Here is a 23,922-nt window from a genome sequence, read left to right as displayed (position 1 = left end):
CATTGTAAAACATTCATACGGTAAAATTTAATATTTCAATCATTTTTAAGTGCACAGTTCTGTGGCATTAAATACATTCATCATGTTATATAACCATTACCAGCTTCCATTGTCAAAACTTTTCATTTCTTCAGTGGAAACTTTGTACCAACTAAATATGAGCTGCCTAGTCCTCCTCCCTCCAGTCCCTGACAAGCACCATTCTGCTCCCCAACTTTATGAATCCAACTACTGTAAGAACCTCCTCTAAGTGGAAATCACCCCTTTTGTGTCCTTTTTTGACCGGTTTATTCCACTCAGCCTAATGACCACAGGGTTCATCCATGTTGTAGCATTCCAAAGGAAATCTCAGGCCATGTGTTTTCTGCATGGGTTTACCTGTATGGAAAAAAATTCATTTGAAATCCACCCTGATCATAGCACTTACCTGCATACCTTTAGTGGCACCTAAAATGAACACTGAATTTCCTTTTTCTCCTTTTTCTCCAGGAAGGCCCTGAAAACAAAATATTCACTTGAGAGAGGAAAAAAGCATATTACTATTTCTGTATTTTCTTTAGCAACTGAAATATTACCAATAAAATTACTGTTATAATCATATTTCACTAGTGGAGATTATTTTATTCTCATTATTATTATCATCCTCAGTTACTCATATATACTTATTTAATATTTGCTTAAGATTAAGGAATCTCCTAAGATGGAATATCTACTAATATATTCATAAACATATTACAAATATTTATTATACATTATAAATATATTATATATTTATATAGGTTATACATAATGCTAATATATTTATAGCTATTTGCTTATTATTCAGCAGAAAAATTGCATTTTTCCTTACAACATAATGTATATAGTACTTGGATTATTCTTATAAGTAAATAGCATTGAAGTTGTCAGTTAATAATTTATGCCCCAGAAATAGCAAAAAAATTATTTTATCCATTTAACTATTTGTATTCAAAACAGAGCTTAGGTACCCTTTAGATTAGCTTTTTTTAAAAAATAACCTGTTTCTTTTAGAAGGTTTTTGCATGTAGCTGCAAGTTTGTTTACTTAGAGTAATTTTTAAAAGTGATCAAAACACCTTAATGTACTTTCACCCCAAAGTTTCCCTATTTAATATCTTAATGTCCTGCTACTGCTACTGCTAAGTTGCTTCAGTTGTGTCCGACTCTGTGCGACCCCATGGACGGTAGCCCACCAGGCTCCCCCGTCCCTGGGATTCTCCAGGCAAGAACACTGGAGTGGGTTGCCATTTCCTTCTCCATCTTAATGTCCTACTTAATATCTTAATACATCATAAGTTGGTTGCTCAGTCACTCAGTCGTGTCTGACTCTTTGTGACCCCTTGGGCTATAGCCTGCCAGGCTCCTCTGTCTATGGAATTTTCCAGGCAAGAATATTGGAATGAGGTGCCATTATATCAAATTTCTATGAAGCACATACAGGTTTCAAAGTTAATCCCTGTTAGGAGAGTGTTTGACTTTGCTTCCAAAAGGAGATAACTAGAGTTTCGTGGTAAATTACACCATCAGTTTCCTTGAGACATCAGATTCGCTTATACAGACAAGTGTTGCTTCTCACAGTTCCAATATGTGTGTTTCAGTTCCACAAATAAGTTATATCACACCAGTCCTCCAACCAGTGGCTTCAAATTTCAGTTACCATTGTGTATTAACTGAGTCAACGCATAAAACACAAACATCACTGCTAGCTCAATGGTCCACAGATCGCTATATAAGTAACCGGTGAATCAAGATCACCAGCTGATCGTATCACTCCTCTCAAAGTCTACCAGTGCCCAGTACTAACATCTGTTAGCTCACACAGAGACAGCGAAGTGTGTAGCTGTGTTGCCCCCTGCTTCCCTCCCAGTGACACACCCAAGTGACATTTCATGAAAATAAGTCATTGACAGAGAGGACTGGCCAACAAAGATGAAAAGGGAGTGAAAAACGCTAATACTGGAGGCGAAATTCAAACAGAATGTAAGTGGCGTTATGGGAAAAAGAGCCCTTGTGAGAGTGCTGTCACTACTGTCATTCAAGCCAGAGGAATTCAGCGAAGATAAACATATCCACGCAAAAGAAGGAAGCAGCTGTGACCAAAAGAATGAAGACGTACCAGAGGAAGTGACACAGACAGAAGAACCTCATGTTACAGAAACTCTTAGAGATATTTCACCACACTGGAAGCTGGTCCAAACTTGGAAAAGAGGGTGATATTCACCAAAGCACAGAAAACCCCTCCACTTCATGTCCTAAGTTACAGGACCAGGAGAAGGCAAGCCCAATTCAAACTGTCTTTGACAAGTTTTTACGAAGAAAGAAAACCCTTTAATTCTCAATGTTTCTAATGTTTTAGATTATAATGTGATAAATAAATATTAAGTTTTAAAATTACCCCTATATATTTATGATGTTTTAATGAGATATCTTAAAGGTCATGGAATAACAGTAATTTTCCCATTGGATGTTAAGGTTGCTTTGTGTGCCTTCGGATTGCATGCCATTATTAAAGTCTCAACTCCTGTGCAAAGTGAGGACCGCCCATGTATAAAATGGGTCAAGGGAAAAAAAAAAATCACTTTACAAAGAGACCATTATGACAAACTTCAGTACTGTGATCAGAAGAACCTGCTGTGTTAAAGCTAAAATTGAGAATCCTGCTCTCTTGAATGTTCATGGACGCTCAGTAGAAGGCGGTGTGATCCAATTTGAAGATCTTAAGAAATGTGCATTCACCAGACTGCACTTGCATATTCAAGGGGTTGAGTTTGAAAATAAATGGTGGTTGAGAAGCTTAACCATGGAAGTCAGTTGTGTTACTTGATACCACAAGAAAAAGGTGACTATGGAAATTCTTTTTTAAGTTCTGTGTTCAGACCATTTCCACTAGCATCTGGAACAAAAGGAAAATGCATAGAAGAAAGTAAGATGACTGGTGGTGATGAGAAAACCTTTTATAAGGAATTATGGGTGATGATATTTAATTAGGGAAGCAGAAAGGCTGAAAAACAGCCACAGAAAATCAGTTTTGAAAGGCCTAATCATCTCCAGTCTTTAAGTGAGAAAAGAGAGAAATGGGATATACGTGGTAGAGGAAAGAGTCATTCTTACTAAAGTTATATTTAAATAAAAGCGCAAACATTTGAAGGAAATAAAAAGCACTAAGAGCAGTAAAGGCCTCTTAAGTGCTGGATATTGTCAACTATTTCTGAACCTCCACTCCAAACTCCTGTCATTTATTTATTTATTTTGCATCATGGGGGCTAGAAAGCTAAACACTACATTTCCCAGACTGCTTTGCAGCTGGCTGTGAAGTAGGGTCCACCTGGGAGATGTACTTCTGAGATTTGGGAGGCAGAAATGAACAAAACATCCTCTTCTGGTACTGTTGATGCTGCCAAGCAGGAAGGTAGAAACCTAAGTGTTTGTTGGTGTCTTGAAGTGGGGATAAGAGGTAGTGGTTGAGGTGCAGGAGCGGCTTCTAACTTCTGGATCTCAGCTATGTGTGACCCCCTGAAATCTTGCAGTGACCCCAGAGTTTTAATCCTCCAACTGTTATATTAAGTGCCAAATTCCCTGTATTAAATTCCTTTCTGTTTGAAATACCTAGAGGGGTTTAAGTGGCTGCAGTGAACCCTGAAGGATAAACAACCTCAGTTTTGCTAACTGGCCTTCCTTCCCCTACTATCCATTCTCTATCCAGCAACCAGAAGCATCTTGGTAGAACATCAGTCAGATCAGACCACTTCCTTCCTTAAAACCATCCAGTGTCTTCCCATGTCATGGAAAAGAAAACCCAGCTTCCTTCCACAGTCTACAAGGCCCCATGTCAGCTACTGAGAGAGCTGTCATGTCAACTCTCTGTTCTTATCCTCCAGTCACCCCCATCTGTTCACCAGGCTCCTGGGATACTTATAATAACTCTGTTTCTTGAACACATCAATTCTGTTCCCACTGGAGGCTCTTTTCACTTGATTCCCACTAAAATGAGCTGTGGCTCTCTTACTGGGGGCCCTCGTGGGCCAAGAGCTCCTCTTTCTCCTGGAATCCCTGGATCACCTCTTGAGCCATTGTAGCCATCTATGCCAGGTCTGCCTCTGGATCCAGGAGGCCCTGGGTGCCCCTACAGAAAACAAAGTTATAGGTGAGTATTTTTGCAAGAATATAAAGATTGAAGGCAGGAGGAGAAGGGGACGACAGAGGATGAGATGGTTGGATGGTATCACCGACTCAATGGACATGAGTTTGAGTAAACTCTGGGAGTTGGTGATGGACAGGGAGGCCTGGCATGCTGCAGTCCATGGGGTCACAAAGAGTCGGACATGACTGAGCGACTGAACTGAACTGATCATAACAAAACGGTTATGCAATATGGATACCCAGATTATGGCCTTTATGACTCACATGTTGTTCAGTTTTGTGAATCTTCCTTTCCCACCCACAAATACTATGTAGTACAGTGCATATGTGCATGCTGAGTCACATCAGTCATGTCCGACTCTTGGGACTCCTTGCGACCTCATGGACTGAACCCTGCCAGGCTCCTCTGTCCATTGGATTCTCCAGGCAAGAACACTGGAGTGGGTTGCCATGCCTTCCTCCAGGAGATCTTCCTGACCCAGGGATCGAACCCATGTCCCTTATGTCTCCTGCACTGGCAGATGGGTTCTTTACCCCTAGCACCACCTGGGAAGACATAAATTTATTTTCATACACTCTAATTTAAATTCATTTAGTTTGGAGTATTTTCAGAGATTTGGGAGGAAATCTTCCTTGAAATCCTCAGAAAGACTCTAATGAATTATAACCGTCGCCAAATACCTTTCTCTTCTTTCCTTTGATTTTCACATTAGAAATGAGAGCTTTAAGCCCACTCCCACCATTAGGACTCACAGCTAATAAAAAATTTCATAATGAGAATAAATTTATTTCCAGAAAATTATACTTGAGCTGACAACTATATCTAGCTCATGTTCTAAAATGTTTTTCTCCAATCTGCTTGAAAACCTTGTTCTTCAAGTAAAGTGTTTTGGTCTCAGAGTTATTACACAAAATTGAAATGCATATACCCTGCCATTTATGAAAATAAGAAAATAAAGTTCGCCATTTGCTGTTGCTTTTGTTCAGTTACTATATATCATATAAATACATTAGATCATGTGACTTTAAGGCTTTGATGAGTCTCCTCTCCCCCAAAATGGAGAAAACTTAAGGATACTTACAGGTATCCCATCCAGACCTGGAAATCCAGGAACTCCGGTTGGACCCTAAAATCCCAGAAAATAAAACAAAGATATAAAAGTTACTAAATTATTAGATTAACCAGTTGATTTACTTAAAAGCATTAGTAATTAACGGCTTGCTTTAAAAAAAAACAACCCTTAATGGGCACTGTCATCTACTTTTACATTAAGGAGCTCAAATGCCAACATTTAGAAATCAGCATTGTGTTTCCTTCTTTTTGTACTTGGGAAGCCAACATGGCAGTATCAGTTCAAAGTATACAATACTGGATACTTAGAAATTCAACTTCCCGGAATCTCTTTATCCCAGAGAAACAAAACCTTAAATGTAAACATGGGTAATTGACAGGACTGTTTTTGCACACTTGCACTACAATAAGATCTCAAATTCTCAGCAGAGAATAAAGAATAGTTTTATCTCCATATTATAGCATATTATACAAAGTTTCTAAAGGAATAAGTTCAATCTACATCAATTGATATGGAGTGATTTCCAAGCCATGTGATTGAGTGGAAAAAGAAAAGACTCAGCATGATACACATAATATCATTTAGGTTTTTGAAAAAGTCATAAAGAAAACCACTCCTCACTGGATACATTCATGCTTTTTCATATCATTTTATTTATTTATTTTATCTGGGATTGTGCTGGGTCTTTGTGCTGCACAGCCTCTTCTCCAGCTGTGGCGAGTGGCGATTACTTTCTAGTTGTCATGCTCGGGCTTCTCATTGCGGTGGTTTCTCTTGTTGTGGAGCATGGACTCCCCGGATTGTGGTCTTGAGCAGATGCGGCTCCTGGACTCTAGGGCACAGGCTCAGTGGTGCACGGGCTTAGTAGCTCTGTGGCATGTGGGACCTTCCCAGATCAGGGACCAAACCCGTGTCTCCTGCATTGGCAGGCGGATTCTTCACCACTGAGCCACCAGGGAAGCCTGACATGCTCTTCTCTCTAAGTATCTAGAAAACATCCAGAGAGGCATGCTCCTCTGGAAAGGGGGCTAGAAATAAGGGCTGATTATACAAGAGGGGTTCAGGCTTAATTTTTATAAGGTGCAAATGGGTACTACTTGTGATTATACAAAAAAAAAAAAATCTGGTATAGCAACCATGGTGAGTGGTTAATGAGTCTTTCACTTAGGAAGAGGCTTACCTTGTCACCTACATCACCTGCTGCTCCAGGACGGCCACTGTCACCTTTCATCCCTTTCTCCCCTGGGATCCCAGTGGGTCCCGGTGGTCCCAGGGGTCCAATAGGACCCTGTGGCCCTGCTGGTCCCGGTTGACCCTAAGAAGAAAGATTAAAAAGGTAAGTGGTGGGTGAGCCTTAAGTAGAGTTTTCTAACACAAATATACGGTGACTTGGGTTTACAGAAGACTGTAAATTAAAGATGGAGAAAATTTTAATAACAGAAGGACAAATGATGAATTAATTGCCAAAAAAGAAAGGAATGTTGTCTTTTTCGATCTGAATCAAAGCTTTACAGTAAATTTGAATCACTGCATGTGCATACACACACATCTATATACTGATTATAGTCCTCTTATTCTTTTCATTCTGTCATTGAAAATTAAAAATTTATTTGGCTGCATTTGCCATGCATGGACTCTCCAGCCGTGGCACAGGAGCTCAGTAGTTGTAGCATGTGGGATCCTAGTTCCCTGACCAGGGATTGAACCCACATCCCCGGCATCACAAGGAGACCACCAGGGAAGTCCCCTGAAGTAAGTAATTTTTAAATGAAGTCTCATTAACATTATGTTAGTGACACAAGAGTGAGGAAAAACTGCCAGATCTTTCATTTCCTTCAAATGGCTAATGATTTGTCTGCCTTTTTAGAGAGAAACATTTCTTTTTTAGCTGATTTTATCTGCTCTCTTATCCCTAATTTGGAAGCTGGCTCTCCTCGTCACATTATTTTTATGCAATCTAACTTCCTTTCCATGAATGAAAATATCACCTTTTATTTTAGGCAAAGAAGTTTCAGGAACTCAGCTCTCCCCTTGAACACACAGTGGGAATATCTCTGGGGCAAAGATGAGGAAAGCTCTCTCTTTAAGCCTGTTCCCCTTTGCATTTAGATGCACTGATGCCATGAATGCATGTTCAGCTACCACAGCGAATCTCACAACTCTTTCTATTCTGAAGTAGGCAGGCTGATGTATCTCAGCGTTAGTTTCTCTGATCAGTTTCCAGATGATCATATCTAGCTTCCTCCTTGACATCTCCTTGAATACAATGGTTGTTGCTGGTCGTTCAGTCGTGTCTTTGTGGCCCCATGGACTGTAACCCTCCAGGCTCCTCTGTCCATGGAATTCTCCAGGCAAGAATCCTGGAGTGGGTAGCCATTCCCTTCTTAAGGGGGATCTTCCTGACCCAGGGATCAAACCCAGGTCTCCTGCATTGCAGGCAGATTCTTTACCGTCTGAGCCACCAGGGAAGCCTCAAATACAATGATACCTCTAGCTTAAAAAAAAAAATGCAAAATAGAACTTCTAATTTTTCTCCCCAGATCTGATCTTCCATTCACCTTCTCCAGCTCCAGAAAATTAGGGATCACCCTTGTTATTCCTCTTTCTCCCACTCTACATTTAACCCATGCTCAGTTCCTAGCCATTTCACTTCTAAAAGAGATCTGAAGCCTCCCCACCTCACTGTCTGCTGCCTTGCTGCCACACTGGTCCAGCCAGCATCAGTGAGACCTGCACTCTAGGCTCCCAAGTGGTTCTCCAGCTTCCTTTTACCCACTCCTGGCCTTTCTCCAAGTGGCATTAAAGCAGAAATCAGATCATAGCATGGCCCTGCTTTTCAAGTTCTCCTTGCCTTCCCACTGCAAGCAAAATAAACCCCGTGCTCCTCACCTTCCAGGCCTCACAGAGTGTGGCCTCAGATTCCCTTGCGCCCTGTGCTGTGCCCGCCCCACACTCACTGCATCCAGCACGCTGCTCTTATCTGTCCCAGGGCCTCGGTGCAAGCACTTCCTCGAAGGCTCTTTCCCTAGATCTGCACATGACATGAGTCTCTCCTGAACCGCCACCAGTGAAGGAGGATTCTCAGTTCATCCACATCCCCATTAGTCTCCAGCAGGGCACTCGGTCTACTTCCTTCTTAAGATCTTAGCATTTCACATTTTTTTTAACTTTTGGCCCTTCCTCACAGCCTGTGGGATCTTAGTTCCCCGACCAGGGATCGAACATCCCCCCCCTGCATTACAGTCTTAACCACTGGACTACCAGGGAAGTCCCTCACAGTTTTACAATTATGTATTTGCTCATCAGTTCATTGTCTGCTCTCCAATGAGATACTAGTACCATGAGGGTGGGGACATCTGCTCACCATATAAGTCTTCTATCTACCACCTGCCATGGCCTTTGGCTCAGGAATGAATGAATGAATGAAGGGTTCGTGTGGCGGTAACTATGCTCTCAGGCTTGGTGGTCCAGCCTGACCATCCATCCACTCCAGAAACACCCTACCTCGACCCTGGAAAGTGATTTTTGAACTTTGCAAAAAGGAATGCTATCAAATGTAATGTTTATGACATATTCCTTGATTTTATACTTCAAATTTATTTTTATAAAATAACCCATGTATGGGAATTATGAGGCTCTTTGAATGAACTTTAGAATCTAAAGTCAGGGTTTCTAAATGATACTTCCAGCCTCCGCATTCAATCTCTGTCTATAATTTGGTGTGAGCAGAGAGTATCTTAGATTCAAATGTTTTTTAAAATAACTCACTTTGCAGTCTTAAGATAACACCTCTAGATGAGGTGAAGAGAAGCTTTTCAATGAGAAGTTTATAACAGTGAATTCGCCAGTGCAGGGTGATCTGGCCACATGACACCGTGTGCTGTGCACACACATGTCCAGCTGTGTTGTCTAATTCAGATTCAACCCCTGGATTGGGAAGATCCCGTGGAGAAGGGAAGAACACCTGTTCCAGTATTCTTGCTTGGAGAATCCCACACAGAGGAGCCTGGGGGGCTACAGTCTATGGGGTCGCAAAGAGTCAGACATGACTTAGTGACTGAATAACAAAAACCACCAGTGTGCACAGGACCCTGCCCAAGAATGTAGAGCCAGCCTTTGAGTGTGTGGGGCCCAGGGGAAAAAGATTTTTTGAAGAGTCCTATCTACATGAAAATTTGAATCATCTGAAATCAGTGTGTAAGCACCATTCTGGTGACCCAATCTCAGGAATCCTATGAATGAAATCCCACAAGGGGGCGAGTGAGACTGTTCTATTAGGCGGCCACCCTCTTGACACCAGGGCCAGTCATGGGCCCCAGCCCTGAGCATGAGCCCCAGAGCTCCTCATGTACTCAACCCCCAAAGGATAAACAGAGTGCATCCTGTTGAAACTACTTAAAGCCCAAGCTGGAGCTGCCACTGCCTGAGTACCACTTAAGCGAACTTCCATAACTTTTCTGTCCCTGTGAATGATCCACAGGACTGAAAATGGGGTCTGTCCACTCAGCCAATCCCCTAACACCAAGCTGACCCTGGACTCTATGCTTTCTTCCTCATTCCTTTTTTCATTATTGACAACCTTTAACATCTGCCTACATTTTGTAAGTCAAAATCATACTTTATTCGTACTTTCCCTTCTCTTCATGCATTTTCATTATCATTAGAATAGCTGCTATTCCTTGAGCACCCATAAAAATACTATAAGCTTAGAATTTTCAAGGAAGCTTAAATGTATACATAAGTGTTACAGAAAAGACAACAACAAAATATAAAATCTAATCATATGGGCCCCATCCATTTAGGGGCACTTTGAGGGCGTATCTATTTACTCTAGATATTATACAGTTTCTAAACTACAATCTAAATGTCAGCATAAATAATGACTTCAGCTGACCTTTTCTACATGTTAATTAATCTCAGTTGGTTTTGGTTAATTACCATAAGGCTCAGGAAATAACTGCTTTTTCATTAAGTTTGGAAATTATCTGTCTTACATATCATTTATATAAAAAGTTCTAAATTATCTATTGTGGACACTGTACTTTACAAAACCTATGATCTAAAAACAACAAAATGCATGTCTGGACAGAAAAGGGGAACAGAAAGGACAGCCAACTCACTGGCTATAATTCTCTTTAATGTATTTCGCTTTAGACACGCGATGCCGAGTCCAAGCCTAATGGAACTTTGGAAAGAAAAAGAAAAGGGGTGGAAATACTGAGCACAGTGGCAAGAATGATAAAACTGCCTTCAATATAGAAGTGTGTCCTGATTGAGAACACGCCAGCTAAAACACCCTTAAACAGAAATACATCGAGCGATGGTAATTTGTATCATTAAATTCTCCGTCCCTCGTTTTGCCACCTCCCCAGCCCTGATCGGTCACACTGACATCCCTGAACAAGGGATGTCAAGCTCCGTTCTTTCACAGACTTCTGTGTCCTGTCCCTGAAGTGCCCCTGCCACGCCCCCCAAGTAATCTCTCACTCCTCCCCTGGAAAAACCCCGCTGTCTGCTACCCTCACCCCACACCCTTCAGAATGAGATGCTTGTCCAAGATGCCTGCGTAATGACACTTCCCATCCACTCCTGTGATCACCTCTTTGTCTCTGTGTCCCCAGCCCCACACCCACCAGACCAGAGCTCCTGGCAGACAGAGTCTAGGTGCCCAAGGCCATGATGCAAGAAAGGCAGAGAACAACATTTAACAAAATCACGTGGTCAGATCGCCCACCCAACCCGAGGGAAGACTGTCCAGGATCTGCTTTCTCCTGGCTCTGAACTGCTGTCCCTGGAAGTGGCTGAGAGTAGGGATGAGGACCTGAGATGACTCCACCCGGGCTGAGCAGAGCAGTGGCCCTGAACGCTGCCCTGTTGGTGTCTGTGGTTGCTGAGATCTGACATAGGGGTCTTCCTTCAACCACACTAAACTGCACATACAACCCCTACCGTGTAAGTGAAAAATCTAACAGAGAGCATTAAAGGCCTCCCTTCTACGGGATAGACTTTGCGTTTTGTTCTACATGCAGTGCTGTTTTTTTCCTCTTAATCGTTATCTTATTACAGAATACATCTTAAAAAATACTCTAAAACCTTGTATACCAGTATTAAATATGCCAGAAAGCTGTTCACAAAAACTTTCCGAGCACCAATATTTGAAATAGTCATTGTGAGTTTATCTAATCTGAGTAAATCATTTATCCACAGTGATGGAATGATTCCACTTTCATTAAATCACTTCATATAAAAGAAGGGATCACTAAAAGAAAACATGTTTAAGAGTTGAGCTTACTAATTTATCAGGCAACACTAAAAGTAACTTCATGATGAATAGACATAAATAAGGGGATGACAGAGGATGAGATGGTTAGACAGCATCACTGACTCAGTGGATGTGAATTTGAGCAAACTCTAGGAGATAGTGAAGGACAGTGCTGCCTTCCACGGGGTTACAAAGAGTCGGAGGCAACTTAGCAACTGAACAAGACAAGACACTTCCGTAACTACAGAATCATTAAATAATCACAAGAACTTTGCATCTCTAAAAAAAGGTGTTTTTTTTTTTTTTTAAGAACTATTCCACTCCTACCCTTGCACTTTTCACCCATGCTAGGCAATGGAGCGTTGCATTTCAGTCACTAGCAAAAAGAAAAAAATGCCCAAGGGAATGAATGGCTGGCTGTCAGAGGTAGGGTCTCTGAATTTTTTCTTTCTTTTTTTGCTACTGTGGGTCTGGAATTGCCTCTGTGGTTTATGACCTTCAGTGAGAGACAGTGAAGTCAGAAAAAGGATTCACTGAATCCAGAAAGGACAATCGGCCTGACAGCCGAGGAAGCTCTGGCATGCCATGGGAAGCCGCCAGGCCATGGCTTTCTACCCAAAGGCCAGCCGGACGCCGAGTCATCAGACCCATTCACGCGCCTCCCCACTGTGGCTGCAGCCGCACCGGGCTCTCGGGCCAGCTGAACAAATAAAGCTCAAGAGACGCATCTGACACTGGCTCCCACGCCTGCCTGGCTCTCAGAGGCCAGAGCATTCCTTTAGGATTCCCCCTCATTAACCGTCCGTGTCAGATGCGTCTCTTGAGCTGGGCTAGGAACAAACTATCTTTATTTCACGACATTTAGTAGACGAGACCAACAGAGAAGACGATATGTACATTTTTAACACCTAAATATTCAAATCAGCCTTTTGGGCTGCCACTGGTCTGCTTGCTTCCAGGAAGCAAACCCTAAGAGGAACGGAGGGACATAGGTGCACCCGTGGCTGATTCATGTTGATGTATGGCAAGAACCACCACAATATTGGAAAGTCATTTTACTTAAAATAAATTAAAAAAAAAAAAGAAATCCTTCATCTATTGAGCAGTGTGAGGACTGGGAGAAATAGCTACAGAAAGACAATGGCAGATGCACATACAATCACACTCTTTCTGCCACTACTTCTTGCTCTTTTAGAATCGGAGAATCGGTGCAAGAAGTCTGAGTGAATAAATGAATGAACAAACAAGAAAGATGTCTTTATTATACTGTTGTTGTTTAGTCACTAAAGTGAAAGTGAAGTCACTCAGTCGTGTCCGACTCTTGCAACCCCACGGACTGTAGCCCACCAGGCTCCTCTGTCCATGGGATTTTCCAGGCGAGAATATGGGAGTGGGTTGCCATTTCCTTCTCCAGGATATCTACCCAACCCAGGGATTGAACCCAGGTGTCCCGTATTGTAGGCAGACATTTTACTGTCTGAGCCAGAAAGTAAAAATGAAAGTGAAGTCACTAAGCCATGTCCAACTCTTTTGCAACCCCATGAACTGTAGCCTGCCAGGCTCCCCTGTTTTTGCTTGGAATTTTCCAGGCAAGAATACTGGAGCGGATTGTCAATTTCTTCAGGGGATCTTCTGGACTCAGGGATTGAACCCACATCTGCTGCATCTCCTGCATTGACAGGTAGATTCTTTACCACTGAGCCATCTGGAAAGCCTTTTATCACACTGTTTACACATAAATTTCCAAATCACTCTTGGCCAATAAGACCATGACATTGACTGTCAAAAGTGTCGCAGGAAGGGAAAGGTATTTATTTATTAAGCTGGGTTATACACCTGCGGTGTCCATATATTACTTCACTTAATCCAACCAGCAGCCCTGAGGACTGTGGATTATTATCCCTGTATAAATAAGGAAAGTCCACATACAACAGTGTTCATCAAATTAGTTAAAGACCTCTATTTTTGTTCTCAAATCTAATGTCCTAGTCCCATCCTGTATCTCTGACCGTTCTCTAGAAACTTCCTTGAACCTTCTTCCCTGTACATTCACACTCATCATGTCAGAAGCTGAGGTCACCACGCCCAGACTGGTTTTCCTGCCTGTTTCCTCCCTGACTCAGCAGACGGCAGCTTGGGTTTCTTCCACCAGCTAAGCTCACCACCCAGCTGTCAGCTTTGCCGACCTTCTATCCCTCCTTCTCCCAAGACCAAGTCTATCGCTTCTTTCTCTGAATTAATTCTCAGATGTCTGTCCCTCTGTCACCCCACTGTGGAGGCCCTGGGTCACGGTCTGGTCATCCACATGGGCGACCCACGCACCAGCCTCCCCCGCTTCCCTAAGTCCAGTCTCCGCCTCACTTGCACATACCAATGTCAACTAACCCTTAGTCTTCCCTTTGCTGTGTCCATGCTTCCATCAACACTGCAGTGAGCACAGCCCATCCTCCTCCACCCCAGCAAACCGTGGTCCCTAAGCGTCTGCACCCACACCCTGTCCTCCAGTCACATTTGTGTATTCTCTTTGCCTGAAGGAATAGCAGCCTTGGCCCATTTGTAGCTCAGATTCAACCTTCCCCCAACCCAAATTATGATGACAACAACAATGACGATGCTAGGACACCCTTCACTGAGCACTCACTCCATTCTGGTCCCTGGAAAAGTACTGTGCCTTCCTCGCATGGAATCCTCACATCCTTAGAGCACAAAGACATCCACTGTCTACTTGTCCCAAATGGCAAAGCCTAGGCTCAGAGAGATGAAGGCCACTTGGCCACCACCTGGAGAAGCAGAGCCACACCCGACTTCAAAGCCGCTGCTTCCCTTTTCACTACAGTCCTCATCAACTTCACTCTTGTATAAACTCTCATATCCACCGTCAAACAATTAATACCCACATAAGCTTAGCACTTATTTCTCATTATTGTTTTATGCATGTTACTTTAATATCTACTTGGGGTGATGTTGTCCAGTAAGATTATTGGGACCAGGAATCTGTGTAATAAAACCACCCCCAGCCCACTTTGGCCACTGCCTTCCACAGTATAGTTAAATATACACTCAAGCACTTATTCATAATTGAAATTAACAAAGAAGTGTTTGCACCCAACCCTGTCTTTTTAATTCTTGATTGTAATTCAACAATTATGCCACTAGGTGGCACTATAACATCACTTAAAGCTCAGTTCAGTTCAATTCAGTTCAGTCGCTCAGTCGTGTCCGACTCTTTGCGACCACATGAATCGCAGCAGGCCACCTCCCTGTCTATCACCATCTCCCGGAGTTCACTCAGACTCAGGTCCATCGAGTCGGTGATGCCATCCAGCCATCTCATCTCAAGGCAAGAATACTGAAGTGGTTTGCCATTCCCTTCTCCAGTGGACCACAGTCTGCCAGACCTCTCCACCATGACCCGCCCGTCTTGGGTGGCCCCACAGGGCATGGCTTAGTTTCATTGAGTTAGACAAGGCTGTGGCCCTAGTGTGATTAGATTGCACTTAAAGCTCAACTAGGCCTTAATGTGCAGCCTGAACCCTTTACGGGTGCCTCCAAAGTCCTCCTCTATTGCAGAAACAACTGCTGGAGATATAGGAGGATCATAAAATAAATAACATAAAAGGTGTTACTCAAAGAGTGGACAGTCCAAGGAGACCAGACTGCAACGGCAAAGTGTTTTCTTGTGCCTTAAGTTCACCTCACTCAATGAAGGAACAAATTGGTCAGTTAAGTCTGTAACATCACTGACTCAGGATTTTCAGCTGTGTTTTAAAAAAAATCTTAATGGAGGTAAAATGAATATTATTTTTTTTCATTAATATAAGCAGGACAATAATGTGTTCTTCCAAATCATGTAAAATTCATTTATTAATGTCTTTTAATTTGATAAATAGGCTGTATTTTTGTATCATTTTTTTCCAGTTTTTTTTGGAGGGCCACACCTCAAAGTTTGTGGGATTTTAGTTCCCTTGGGCCCATGGCAGTGAAAGTGCAAAGCCCTAACCAGCGGACAGACAGGTTAATTCCCTATGGGATACATCTTAAACTTAACACAGTGCTGTATCAAGTGTATCATTAAAACTGGAAGAAAGGGAATTCCCAGGATCTCAGTTCCATTCCTGGTCAGGGAATTAAGATCCTGCATGCAGAGTGGCAGAGCCAAATTTTAAAAAAAATAAAATAAAAAAGATGTACAGCATAATGATTCAACTCACATACATCATGAAATCACAATAAGGTTAGTGAACATTCCTCACCTCATATAATATAGATCAAAAATAAAAGAAAAAAGTTATTTATTTAAGAAGAAGCTTGATGCAATGGGGAAAAATGCTGTACTGAGAAGTAGAAGACATGGCTTTACTACTGAATGATAAATAAGGTCACCCACCTACTATACAGCATGGGAAACTATCTTCAATAGCCTGTTTGGAAAAGAATCTGAAAAAGAATGTGTGTGTGTGTGTGTAACTGAATTACTTTGCTATACACCTTAACACTGTAAATCAACTATAGTTCAATTAAAAAAAAATAATAAGGTCACCCCTTGATCATGGAACACTGGTTTTCCCATCTTCAGAAATGGTGTAACATCTGCCCACCCTCGTACCCCTCCAGGTACAATGGTCTCCAGCCCAGACCTCCCACCAGGGTGACAGTAGCTTCCTGACAGGTTTTCCCTAATAATTCTCCCTGCCCCTCATCACCTTCACTATATTCTCTGAAGAGCAGCCAGCATGTTTTTATAACATAAATCCAACCTGTGTCTACTCCTCCAAACATCTTTCAAAGCCTTTCCTATTCTTCGGGATAACCCATATCTGGCTTTCCAGTTGCTATGGGAATGCAACAGGCAGCGCCGAGAGCTCCTGGAACGCCACTTGAGGAGCTAGAATCCAGGTGTCTCTCTTTCCCTCCTCTGCTCTCCTGGGGTCCCTGCCCCTGGCCATTCCCATCCTTCTCCCCCTCCTGAGTCTCCAGTGCTGGCCCCCCTTCCTCCTTCTGCAGCTCCGCTGGGCTGCCCTGACCACTTGCCACTTTCTCTTGGGCAGACTTGCCCATCTTCTTGGAGTCAGGCACCTCCAGCTCTGAGTATCCTCTGTTTCCCTCCCTAGCCCAGACTCTCTTCTGGGCCCTGGCCACATATCAGTATGCAAAGTGGACCCATGATCATTCCCTTATGTGCTCCTCGGCCACCCGCCTCTATTCACACAGCTGTTCATATCACCCCAGGGCGTCCCGTGGGCTCCCCGCCCCACCTGGAGTCTCCTCCTTCCTACCCATCTGCCTCCCGAATATTCTCAACACCCACGCTCTTCCCCTCCACGCTCGCCCCTTTGCTGAGCCACCATGACCTCCCACCAGGGCGACTACAGTAGCCTCCTGACAGATTTTCCCTAAAATTCTCCTCACCCCTCATCACCTTCACTATATTCTCTGAAGAGCAGCCAGCATGTTCTTATAAATCCAACCTGTGTCTACTCCTCCGAACATCTTTCAAAGCCTTTCCTATCCTTCAGGATAACCCGTATCTGGTTTCTCAACTGCATCCTTTACCACTCACTCCCTCACCTACATGGTCAAACCTTGCTGGCCACCTCGTGGCCCATCCAACACACCTGCCCATCTCCTTCTCACTTCAGGGCCTAAGTAGGGGCTGTTGTCTCTGCCCAAACACTTACAGTGGTTTGAAGTGTGGCCACAAAAAGATACGTTTATGCCCTAAGCCTGGAACCTGTGGATATTGCCTTGGGTGGCAAAAGATGTAATAAACCTATGGATTTTGAGAGGATTATTTTTGTTCTGTGTTATCCAGGTGGGTCCTAGAGGCCACTACATGTATTCTTATAAGAGGGACATGGACGAAGATTTGGTCCAGACACACAGGGGAGAAGGTGATGTGATGATGGAGGCAGAGACTGAAGTGATGTAGCCACAGGCCGGGGCTGGAAGAGGCAGAGAATGGGTCTCCATCTTGCCTATGGGGAGAACACACCATGCTTCCCCTAGGCCATCGCTGGGTGACCTCTGTTTCCACCAGGTCCAAGATATCCTGGCACCGTGCACCATGCACACATAGGCTTCTGTGCAAAACCAAGTTAGGGCACTAGATTATCCACCCGGGGCGGAAGAAAGGCTCTTTGTCTATTCTTTTCCCTGATGCGTCTGAAACACCCAGACCACCCCACATCTGGCACTCATCAGGCACCCAGGAGGAATGGCTGGAAGGTGAGTCTGTCTTGCTAGATGGACTCCCAGCTCCGGGCCACAGGGACCCACCTCTTTACCCCCAAGGCCTCACAGCCTCCTCAGATGCCTGGCACGTGGTAATGCTCAATGGCTGTTTGCTGAATGAATGGAAGAAATCATTGTTGCTGTTGTTCAGTCACTCTGTCGTGTCTGACTCTTTGAAACTCCATGGACTGCAGCACGCCAGGCCTCCCTGTCCTTCCCCGATTTGCTCAAACTCATGTCCATTGAGTCAGTGATTCCATCCAATCATCTCATCCTCTGTTGCCCCCTTCTCCTCCTGCCTTCAATCTTTCCCAGGATAAGGGTCTTTTCCAGTCAGTCAACTCTTTGAATCAGGATTCAAACGCCAAAGGATTGGAGCTTCAGCTTCAGCATCAGTCCTTCTGGTGAATATTCAGTGTTGATTTCGTTTAGGATTGACTGGTTTGATCTCCTTGCTGTCCAAGGTGCTCTCAAGGATCTTCTCCAGTACCACAATTCTAAAGCATCAATTCTTCAGTGTTCAGCCTTCTTTATGGCATAGAAGGAATGAATGGCTAATAACTGAGTGATTTGCAAATTCACACATGTGTGACAGAGGATTGGGGAAAAAAAAAACCAGCACTTGAAAACACAGCTGTTTCCCTGTGGACTTCTTAGTAACTTATAGAAAGTGGCATGTGAAAGGAGAAATACAATTTTCTCTCTTAAAAACTCTGTAATTCACTTTAACTAATTTAGTCACATGCTACCTTGGTGCAAAACAGCTGTTCTTGTAGTCACAAACTCTGCTCCCGTGTTCTTGTGTGGAAGATGCCCTGCGTGGAAACGCACCTTATTTCTTACCACCACCACCAAGGCCGACTCCACTTTGGTAATGACCTTGATCCTCTCAAGTTCAGCCTAGTCCCACATTTGCTGAGCTCTGCGCCCGCCTGGCCACGGTTCACGCTGGGTCACAGAGCTCAGCAATCATCGTTGCTATGGGACTGAGCTGAGCATGTGCGCAAACACACACACACACACACACACACACACACACACAGGATTGAACTCCACCCAGGAGACCAAGGGCACGGCTATAAAACACCGCCCATTTAATGAGGTGACTGACTGGGGCAGACCTACCAAAATCTACCTTCAGACCCAACCTGTCACTGGGGTTTCTTGATGAGGTTTCATGCAGTTATCCCGTTTGGTAAATAATAGAGGCAAATTATTTAATAAAAGTAGAGGGAAAATATAGGCTTGCTTTCCTTTTTCAAGCACAAACGTTGGGTTTAAAGAGCGAGATCGTGAGCATACTGAAAGCCATGCTAATTAGCTGGAGTTATTCCTCTGGATTGTTTAGTTGCTAAGTCGTGTCTGACTCTTTGCAACCCTGTGGACTGTAGCCCACCAGGATACTCTCTCCATGGGATTCTCCAGGCAAGAACACAGGAAAGGGATGCCATGTCCTTCTCCAATTCCTCTATATACACGAGTGCTAAGTCACTTCCTGTCTGACTCTTTGCAACTCTATGGACTTTAGACTGCCAGACTACTCTGTCCATGGGATTCTCCAGGCAAGAATACTAGAGTAGGTTGTCAAACCCGCCTCCAGGGGATCTTCCCAGCCCAGGGATCAAACCCACATCTCTTATATCTCCTGCATTGCCATTTGGGTTCTTTGGAATAACCTGGGAAGCCCCATTCCTCTATGTCAGATCAGATCAGTCGCTCAGTCATGTCCGACTCTTTGTGACCCCATGAATCGCAGCACGCCAGGCCTCCCTGTCCATCACCAACTCCCGGAGTTACTCAGACTCACGTCCATCGAGTCAGTGATGCCATCCAGCCATCTCATACTCTGTCGTCCCCTTCTCCTCCTGCCCCCAATCCCTCCCAGCATCAGAGTCTTTTCCAATGAGTCAACTCTTCGCATGAGGTGGCCAAAGTACTGGAGTTTCAGCTTTAGCATCATTCCCTCCAAAGAAATCCCAGGGCTGATCTCCTTCAGAATGGACTGGTTGATCTCCTGGCAGTCCAAGGGACGCTCAAGAGTCTTCTCCAACACCACAGTTCAAAAGCATCAATTCTTCGGTGCTCAGCCTTCTTCACAGTCCAACTTTCACATCCATACATGACCACAGGAAAAACCATAGCCTTGACTAGACGGATCTTTGTTGGCAAAGTAATGTCTCTGCTTTTGAATATGCTATCTAGGTTGGTCATAACTTTCCTTCCAAGGAGTAAGCATCTTTTAATTTCATGGCCGCAGTCACCATCTGTAGTGATTTTGGAGCCCAGAAAAATAAAGTCTGACACTGTTTCCACTGTTTCCCCATCTATTTCCCATGAAGTGATGGGAGCAGATGCCATGATCTTCGTTTTCTGAATGTTGAGCTTTAAGCCAACTTTTTCAGTCTCCACTTTCACTTTCATCAAGAGGCTTTTGAGTTCCTCTTCACTTTCTGCCATAAGGGTGGTGTCATCTGCATATCTGAGGTTATTGATATTTCTCCCGGCAATCTTGATTCCAGTTTGTGTTTCTTCCAGTCCAGCGTTTCTCATGATGTACTCTGCATAGAAGTTAAATAAGCAGAGTGACAATATACAGCCTTGACAAACTCCTTTTCCTATTTGGAACCAGTCTGTTGTTCCATGTCCAGTTCTAACTGTCGCTTCCTGATCTGCATACAAATTTCTCAAGAGGCAGGTCAGGTGGTCTGGTATTCCCATCTCTTTCAGAATTTTCCTCTATATAGATATTGGCTATTAATGATATTATGAATAAGCTGAATGATATAAAATGATATCTCCCCTCTACCCTCAGGTCTCCCATGCCCTGTTCAGAAATATTCTTGTGCACTGACATATAGGATTCAGTCTTTTAACTTCTGTATGTTTTCCATTCTTCAAAATTTAAGGTTAATATTTATGACAAGGGGAACTACTTTAACCAGCTAAACCAGTTACAAGCTGGCAGGTGGCAGGTTGAATTCTACCAGGAAATCTGTTTAATTATTAGGCACTATGTTTGCTTTTTTTAATGCTGATGCCTTTACATGACAAAAGGACCACTCAGCCCCACAGAGTCCCCAAGGCTGAGGTCCCTTCCTGGGACCCCTCACTCAGGTCACCGGCTGTCACCTCAAGGCACCTGCATGTGTGAGCTCGGATGAGACTTCATGTATCAGACGGTTCTCCGGCAGAGACACAATGAGCTAGGGAGTCGGTCCTCGGAGAAGAAAGATGCAGCAAGAAAAAGAAGACATCAGAACCAAATCACGAAGGGTAGTGACAGACTAAATTCGCCAACTTCTCTGTTGTCACTGGAATTTGCTTCTATCAAAATGTAACATAATCGACTTACGCAAGCTTTGAGAACATGAAAATAATTGCTCTGAACCATTTATCGGGCTACAGTTATAGAGAGTACTAGAACACAGTTGTGTGAGTGATAAAGAGGTTGAATTCTAGAACTTTGTGTGCAAATCATTTAATGATAACGAAAAATGTTAACAATAGTTAAAATTTCCCAAGGAAATTTTAAGAGACTGCAAGCTCTTAGGAGTGGAAGGGACAAGTGAATGAGACTGCAGGAAAAAAATACCTGTATGTATTTTGGTGATTTAAAATTCCCAAAAGAAAGACTGGTTTGCTAATGGGTGATTTTGGTTTCCAAACCAAAAATAAACTAAGTCAGATCATGAGTTTTAAGCCATTTGACCTTCTTATGTATAAAACTACCAAACTACAAAGTTCTATTGACTTAACAGTTACAAGACTCCCTTGAATGGAAAACAATTATTTTTTCTGGAATAAAATATAGGAGGTGTCTATTATCAAGTGAGTTATTAAAGCAACCTTATAAAAGATTCCATCCTGGTCTGTGATGACATGTATGTAATTTTCCCTACAAGAAGACATCCATCAAAAACACAGCAATTTCTCCTTTGAAACTACTATGCTGAGCTCAGTCGTGTCCGACTCTTTATGACCCCATGGACTGCAGCCCGCCAGGCTCCTCTCTCTGGGGGATTCTCCAGGCAAGAATACTGGAGTAGGTTGCCATTCATTTCCTCCTCCAGAAGATCTTCCTGTTAAAACTGATAAATAATAATTTGATATCATGCCCAATGGTATGTCATTAATATCCATAAAGAGGGACTATGGGGTTTGGGGAAATGTTACACAGAGTCACAAAATATTTTAGAAGCCAATTAAATTACTGTCATATGTGAAAATTCATGTCCACATCAGAACCATAGGCTGTTAGAAGGACAGGACCAGTCCTTTAGTACAAACTCTTATTTCCCAGGTGAGGGCTCTGAACTTCCCCCAAAACCAAAGGGGTAATTCCCAGTGTCCTACCCTCAGACTCGAGGTCTTTCCAGGATGCTACTAAACCTTCAAAAGATCTAAATACAGCAATGGCCATGTTCCCTTCTGTGGCTCAAAGTGCTTATTTCTGGTTCTCCCTGATATTCACAAAAAACTCTAAACTCGGTGAGATGCTCACTTACTAACAGGTTTACATGTTGCATGTAAAAAGACTAGGAGGAGAGACTTCCTGCTAATTCTATTCCCATTTCCCTTGGACGTGGCAGGTCTTCCCACATACACGCTGCTTGTGCCCTGGCTACCCACTCAGACTCCCAAATCCTGTCCAGGCTCAAATCTGAATTTTAAGCTACTGATTTAAGTGTGTTAACTATCTATTAGGTGCCATCTACTGTGATCATCTCAAAGAAATACCTCCAAAAATGACTCTCAGCTCTCAAAGAGGAGAAACTAATGTAGGCAGCTTATTTTTCTAGAGCATCCACTATGAGCCAGGAACCAGCATAAACATTTTGCATGTGTCCTTTACAACCACTTCTAAGGAGAACATGCTTACAATCTAATCAAGAAGGTCAGACACATCCACAGTTGAACCCAGAGCTATAGGTCAGAGCGCAAAAAGCATCCCATAGGGAACCAAGTTGCCCTTAGGGGGCCATCCGCACTGTCTGGGGCCAGGCAGGAGACACTGTGAGGGGTGGAGTCTCTCCTGAGTTCCTCTGGGGAGGGCGGAAAAGATGGAGAGTGTGCGGAAATGGGGAGGCATCCCAGAAAAAGGGAGAGGGCATGTGTCATAAAATCAATAAATATTGAGTGATTGCTTTCAGGTTGTGAATCCCTGGATGCTTTATTATGCTGCTTCTAGAGCCGACTCATTGGAAAAGACCCTGATGCTGGGAAAGATTGAAGGCAGGAGGAGAAGGGGGCGACAGAGGATGAGATGGCTGGATGGCACCACTAACTCGATGGACATGAGTTTGAGCAAGCTCTGGGAGTTGGTGATGGACAGGGAAGCCTGGCGTGCTGCAGTCCACAGGGTCACAAAGAGTTGGACACGAGTGAGTGATTGAACAACAACAAACAAAAAGTTTTTCAGTATTATCTAAACGGTCCATAATAATTGTATATGAATATTACAATAAAAACCACTATAATCATTAAAAAAAAATAAGGTAGAGGAGTGGGAATATTTAGATTGTGTTTGAGGGACAGTGAGCGACCCAGCTGATGCAGTGGGAGATGGTCCAAGGGGAGGTGATGGTGATTACTGATGAGAACACATGTGGGAGCTGGACTGTGAGCCTCCAGCAATGCAGGGGTGAGACTGAAGGAGCCCTCTCAGTTCCTGCCCTTAGATTCCTCCAAGTTCAGTTCAATCCAATGGCTCAGTTGTGTCTGACTCTTCCAGACCCCATGGACCGCAGCACACCAGGCCTCCCTGTGCATCACCAACTCATGGAGTTTACTCAAACTCATTTTCATTGAGTCGCTGATGCCATCCAACCATCTCATCCTCTGTTGTCCCCTTCTCCTCGTGCCCTCACTCTTTCCCAGCATCAGGGTCTTTTCCAATGAGTCAGTTCTTCACATCAGGTGGCCAAAGTATTGGAGTTTCAGCTTCAATATCAGTCCTTCCAACGAACACCCAGGACTGATCTCCTTTAGGAAGGACTGACAAAATGTGGTCTACTGGAGAAGGGAGATGCATCCCAACTCCACCTCAAACCCCAGCTTCTGTCTACACTGAAACTCTCACCCAGCCTGGCTCCCCAACCCTTACTATAGACACAGCAGCTTTGATTTGGGGCTGGACAAACCACTCAGTCAGCCATTCAACCAGAAGAGGCATCACTTCCCTCTTAGGAAGGCCCTG

General features: G+C 43.6%; 1 protein-coding gene across 1 annotated transcript in view; it reads right to left on the bottom strand.

Moving 5' to 3' along the window:
• COL4A4 (collagen, type IV, alpha 4) overlaps window positions 1-23,922 on the bottom strand; it is a 150,975-nt gene that overhangs the window by 97,691 nt on the left and 29,362 nt on the right. Inside the window, exons 5-8 of the mRNA XM_010837105.1 lie at window positions 6,414-6,548; window positions 5,243-5,287; window positions 4,027-4,143; window positions 428-496 (exon numbers count right to left, since the gene is read on the bottom strand). Of these exons, the coding sequence (XP_010835407.1) occupies window positions 428-496; window positions 4,027-4,143; window positions 5,243-5,287; window positions 6,414-6,548 (366 nt within the window). The remainder of the gene's footprint in view (window positions 1-427; window positions 497-4,026; window positions 4,144-5,242; window positions 5,288-6,413; window positions 6,549-23,922) is intronic.

This window comes from Bison bison, unplaced genomic scaffold (genome assembly GCF_000754665.1).
Source record: "Bison bison bison isolate TAMUID 2011002044 unplaced genomic scaffold, Bison_UMD1.0 scf7180017864068, whole genome shotgun sequence".
In the NCBI taxonomy this organism is placed as follows: domain Eukaryota; kingdom Metazoa; phylum Chordata; class Mammalia; order Artiodactyla; family Bovidae; genus Bison; species Bison bison.
This window is presented reverse-complemented; position numbering and strand designations above follow the sequence as displayed.